The sequence below is a fragment of the Carcharodon carcharias genome, chromosome 7 (genome assembly GCF_017639515.1).
Source record: "Carcharodon carcharias isolate sCarCar2 chromosome 7, sCarCar2.pri, whole genome shotgun sequence".
NCBI lineage: Eukaryota > Metazoa > Chordata > Chondrichthyes > Lamniformes > Lamnidae > Carcharodon > Carcharodon carcharias.
This window is the reverse complement of record NC_054473.1, coordinates 17,131,559-17,137,558: the sequence shown is the minus strand read 5'-3', so window position 1 is coordinate 17,137,558 and position 6,000 is coordinate 17,131,559. Positions and strand designations below refer to the sequence as shown.

Here is a 6,000-nt window from a genome sequence, read left to right as displayed (position 1 = left end):
CGTGTGAGGGGAGGGAGGGAGAGAGAGAGCGTGTGAGGGGAGGGAGGGAGAGAGAGAGCGTGTGAGGGGAGGGAGGGAGAGAGAGAGCGTGTGAGGGGAGGGAGGGAGAGAGAGAGCGTGTGAGGGGAGGGAGGGAGAGAGAGAGCGTGTGAGGGGAGGGAGGGAGAGAGAGAGCGTGTGAGGGGAGGGAGGGAGAGAGAGAGCGTGTGAGGGGAGGGAGGGAGAGAGAGAGCGTGTGAGGGGAGGGAGGGAGAGAGAGAGCGTGTGAGGGGAGGGAGGGAGAGAGAGAGCGTGTGAGGGGAGGGAGGGAGAGAGAGAGCGTGTGAGGGGAGGGAGGGAGAGAGAGAGCGTGTGAGGGGAGGGAGGGAGAGAGAGAGCGTGTGAGGGGAGGGAGGGAGAGAGAGAGCGTGTGAGGGGAGGGAGGGAGAGAGAGAGCGTGTGAGGGGAGGGAGGGAGAGAGAGAGCGTGTGAGGGGAGGGAGGGAGAGAGAGAGCGTGTGAGGGGAGGGAGGGAGAGAGAGAGCGTGTGAGGGGAGGGAGAGAGAGAGAGAGAGTGTGAGGGGAGGGGGGAAAGAGAGATAGAGAGAGAGTGTGAGGGGAGGGAGGGAGAGAGAGAGAGTGTGAGGGGAGGGAGGGAGAGAGAGAGCGTGTGAGGGGAGGGAGGGAGAGAGAGAGCGTGTGAGGGGAGGGAGGGAGAGAGAGAGAGTGAGGGAGGGAGAGAGTGAGAGGCGAGGGTGGGGTGGGAGAGAGAGGGGGGAGGGGGAGAGAGGGCGTAGGGTGGGGGAGGGAGAGAGAAGGGGGGAGGCTGGGGTGGGAGAGAGTGGGGGAGGGGGGAGAGAAACGGGGGGGATGGAGAGAGAGGGGTAGGGGGGATGGAGGGAGAGAGATGGGGGAGGGAGAGAGATGGGGGAGGGAGAGGAGGAGTGGGGGAGGGAGGGAGAGAGATGGGGAGAGAGAAAGAGGAAGGGAGTATGAGGGAGGGCGCGTGAGGGAGAGAGATGGGGGAGAGAGAGAGGGAGGGAGTATGACGGAGGGCGCGTGAGGGACAGAGTGCAAGGGGGGGCATATGAGGGAAAGCGCACAAGGAAGGTGTGGAGGATCACTGCACTCCCGAGTGGGGTCTGTATGTTGCCTGAGGGAGTGAGGGTCCCTGGGATCCGTGGGGTAGAGGGGTGCGTCACTGCACTGCCTGAGGGAGGTGGGGAGGATCACTGCACTCCCCGGAGTGGGGAGATGTATTGGGGGGAGGGTCTCCTTACTTCCCCAGGGTTATGGTGCGGTGGGGTGGGGTGGTTAGTCGCAGGGATCGATGGGGTCGGGTGGTAGTCACACTGCCTGAGGGAGGGGCAGGGGCCACCACGCTGCCCAAGGGAGATGGGGCAGATCACTCTGCTCCCCGGAGTTGGGGAGGGCGGGGGAGGGTGTTGTGCTGCCTGAGCAAGGGGGGCCACTGAGCTCAGTGTTGGTGGGTATCTGTAGCAAAAGAAACAGCTAACGTTTCAGGTCGATGACTTTTCATCAGGCCTTCTCTTTTGTTAATTCCATGTCCCCTTTCTGTGTATTTGCTTAAAGCTTGATAAATCTCCCACATCTTCCAGTTTTGATGAAAACAAAAACAGAATTACCTGGAAAAACTCAGCAGGTCTGGCAGCATCAGCGGAGAAGAAAAGAGTTGACATTTCGAGTCCTCATGATCCTTCAACAGAACTGGGTGAATCCTTGATGCCACCACCAAACACATCTTCCCTTCACCTCCCCTGGCGGCATTCCGTAGGGATCGTTCCCTCCGGGACACCCTGGTCCACTCCTCCATCACCCCTACTCCTCAACCCCCACCTATGGCACTTCCCCATGCCCACGCAAAAGATGCAACACCTGCCCCTTCACATCTTCTCTCCTCACCGTCCAAGGGCCCAAACACTCCTTTCAAGTGAAGTAGCATTTCACTTGCATTTCCCCCAATTTAGTCTACTGCATTCGTTGCTCCCAATGCGGTCTCCTCTACGTTGGAGAGACCAAACGTAAACTGGGCGACCGCTTTGCAGAACACCTGTGGTCTGTACAAAAGAATGACCCAAATCTCCCTGTCGCTTGTCATTTTAACACTCCACCCTGCTCTCTTGCCCACATGTCTGTCCTTGGCTTGCTGCATTGTTCCAGTGAAGCCCAACGCAAACTGGAGGAACAGCACTTTACAGCCTTCCAGACTGAATATTGAATTCAACAACTTTAAATCTTGAACTCCCTCCTCCATCCCCACCCCCTTTCTGTTTCTTCCCCCTTCCTTGTGTTTTTTCCAATAATTTATATAGATTTTTCTTTTCCCACCTATTTCCATTATTTTTAAATCTTTTATGCCTCCCCCCCACCCCCACCCCCACCCCCACTAGAGCTTTACCTTGAGTGCCGTACCATCCATTCTTAATTAGCACATTCGTTTAGATAATATCACCAACTTCAACACCTCTGTGTTCTTTTGTCTGTGACATCTTTTGATTATCTGCTCCTATCACTGCTTGCTTGTCCTTACAACAACACCCCCCCTCCACTTCTCTCCCCACCACCCCAACTTAAACCAGCTTATATTTCACCCCTCTCCTTGGATTCACCCAGTTCTGTTGAAGGGTCATGAGGACTCGAAACGTCAACTCTTTTCTTCTCCGCCGATGCTGCCAGACCTGCTGAGTTTTTCCAGGTAATTCTGTTTTTGTTTTCATCAAAACTGGAAGATGTGGGAGATTTATCAAGCTTTAAGCAAATACACAGAAAGTGGACGTGGAATTAGCAAAAGAGAAGGCCCGATGATAAGGCAGAAGGCAGGAAAGATTCAATGGCAAAAGGGGACATAATGGAACAAGTAAAGAGACAAAAGATGGGTATAGGGAACACAAGAAATAGGAGCAGGAGCAGACCACATGGCCCCTCGAGCCTGCTCTGCCATTCACTATGCTCATGGCTGATCTCGGGCTTTAACTCCCCATATCCCTTAATTCCCTGAGAGACCAAAAATCTGTCTACCCCAGCGTTAAATGTATTCAACAATGGAGCTCTGGGACAGAGAATTCCAAAGATTCTCAATCCTTTGAGTGAAGTAATTTCTCCTCATCTCAGCCCTACATGATTGGCCCCTTATCCTGTGACTGTGCCCCAGTGTTTTAGACTCCCCAAATGATGGAAACAATCAGTGTTTCTACCCTATCAAGCCCCTTCAGAATTTTGTAGGTTTAATGAGATGGCCTCTCATTCTTCTAAACTCCAGAGATAATAGAATATCAGAAGGAGCGAGTTGCCACAGTCTGGGAACGTGGTTAAGGAAAGCCAGGGATGTGGGGTACCCCGCTGGCCATGTACCATTGACAAACTGCACACACCAAGAAGCAGCGCACAATTTCTCCATTCCCACCACTTCAGATAGCCTGCATCCATGGGATCTTGCTTTGGTTACAAATGGATTGTGCTGTTACAAATGACTCCCTCTCAAATGCAGGCACTTGTATAAGGGCCTGCAAAAATGTTTCCTCGTGGGAGATCCTTGGAACCTTCTGCTTGCACTTCTGAAAGAGTGTACGAGCTCCCCAAAGTGCTATTGTGGCTTAAAATGGTTATATTAATGTTGAATAATGGTACATACTTAATTGGAAAAATTCCCTGGTGAGCAGGATTGCGCAGTGATTCAGACACCTGTTTCCAGATTCTATATTTAGGCATAAGTATGATGCAGACTTGATTGGCTGAATGGCTACTTTCTGTGCTGCATTATTTTATGATTTGTGATAAACGCACAAAAGGATTTGATATAAAATCAATGGCATCATTGTATTGTACAGCACAGGCCATTGTTTCAGATTAGTCCCAGCCTGGGACCTCCCATGTGAACAAATCTTTCAGGCTTCAATACTAATGTTTTCTTTCTTTCTTAAGCTGACAGGGTAGGACCACAGCAGTTGCAATTGTATTAACAGATACAGGTTGATGTTATCTGCTGATGTAGAAGGAGAGAATGCCAATTCGCGCCTACTGTACAATTTGTTCTGACTACTTTGATAATTTCAAGGATGTGGCAGCCATCCATTGTGGGCACACGTTTCACAATGAGTGGTGAGTACTGAAAAAAGAAGCAACTAATTTCAAATGAGATAAGCAGCAGTTCTAAAATAGCAAAGCCCTGCAATTACTGATCCTTGAAATGAGTAGAATGATTGTAGGGTATGGATATAATGTTACAATCTCTATTATCCAGCTTGACAAGTTGTATTCTGGATAAGACTAGAGCTATCACTATTATGCAAAGTCTTGTTTATGTGATGCAGTGATTTACACTTCCTGTGAACAATCAGATTGTGGAACCAGAGACCATTGATTTATTTTTTTAACTAATCACTGCCCACCAGTTGATCAGCTGCTCTGCCACAGGACATTTCCCAGAGATGTGCGCAGAGCAACACTGGGGCACTTTGTGCGCTTGGCATATACCCACCATCAGCAACACCGGTGGTAGTACTGCATTAATATTGCTCAAATGGTATGTTGATATTGTGGGGTGATTAAGTTGGTGGGGGGGGGGGGGGGACATCGTGTGAAATATAAGCAGTGACATAGACCATTTGGGCTGAATGGCCTGTTTCTGCCCAGTTATGTTCTCTATAATTCCACTCGATGTAATGTCTTTGGCTGCACTTGGTCACAGAGCATTTCTAATCCATCTCTTAGCATTGGGTACTTAAATGTTTCAACGTCACATGAATAATTATTTTGGGAGGAGTGATCTTACATTCCCACGTGATGCACTGTACAAAGTTGGATTGGATTTTCTGCAATCTACGAGGTTTCTCAACTCAGCAGTGTCTGGGGAAAGGGCACTAAGATCAATAGTCTCCTCACATGTGGGAGAATCAGACAGTTGGCCCCAGATTGCTGTTGAGTACATACTATTGGTTGAACAGCACAGCGACCAAGAGCAAGTTACCTCTTGAACACAGTTGCTGCATGGCCCACAGAGATCAGATGAAAGAGAAAATTAGATAGCGCGTATCCTGAACAGATGCTTCTATCGATGCTGCTTAGCATTTTAAAGACCTGGATTGGATTGGAGTTGATATTTATCAATTATGAAAAGGTCAGATTAAAAATGCCTTGCAGTTTAATTACCCATAATATCAGCATAATCCAGTATTCAAGGTTAGCCATATCCTCATGTACCAGCTGTCTCTAAAACTTCTTTATTCCATGCATGTCCAATCTGACTGATAGTAATTTGCGAATTAGAAAAGGTGATTTTGGAATTGCTTGGAGTGAGTGAGTGAATTGTAATAGTGGAAAAGTGACTGAATTGTAATTGTAACAATGTTTTGGGGGTGAGACGGGGTGAGGGGAGTTGTGTTTCGACAGGAAGGTTTCAAGGTTACTGCATCTATTATGTAATACTTTAAACTTCTATTGCAATGAAAATGATAAGGCACCTTTTAAATTCGTACAATCTATCTTGTGAAGAGCAATACTTAATGGAGAAGGCAAATACAATACTCTTAAACAGCAGGGTGCACTCTCTGAAACCATTTAATTGTTTCCCAAGACACTGCAAGTATTGAAATTATTTCATTCGATGTGAAAGTTGATCAATTCTGCTTAAAGTCGTGTTTATTTGCAGATAATTGTCCACTAATTTTATTTTGCCCTTTACAGTCTCGCTCAGTGGTTTCACAGTGCCCCATCTCGGACCTGTCCTCAGTGTAGAATAAAGGTACTATAATTGTTTTGACAAACCCTTTTGAAAATGCATTTTCCATGCGGTGTCTTCCTGGTGTAAGGGCATGTTATGATTTCAAAAAAAGGTTCAACTATTAGAATATTAGAGTGCTACATTTGTCTTTGAGTCTTAGGGCTTGGTGAAGTAATGACAATCAGGCAGGTTTGCTTTGGAAAGCACTACATGCGTGTGCTGCGAAATGGGTGAGGACACCCATTTGCCTCATCTGTGAACCCCCTCATCTCTGGTCCAGTA

General features: G+C 48.3%; 1 protein-coding gene across 3 annotated transcripts in view; it reads left to right on the top strand.

The window, feature by feature from the left end:
• The window catches only part of LOC121280182 (TRAF-interacting protein), a 62,075-nt gene that overhangs the window by 10,702 nt on the left and 45,373 nt on the right, over positions 1–6,000 (top strand). For 2 of the 3 annotated variants that reach the window (XM_041191909.1, XM_041191907.1), the window contains exons 2-3: positions 3,921–4,097; positions 5,682–5,739. In XM_041191909.1, the coding sequence (XP_041047843.1) occupies positions 4,000–4,097; positions 5,682–5,739 (156 nt within the window). In that variant the 5' untranslated portion in view covers positions 3,921–3,999. The remainder of the gene's footprint in view (positions 1–3,920; positions 4,098–5,681; positions 5,740–6,000) is intronic. The other variant, XM_041191908.1, reaches the window with a different exon arrangement.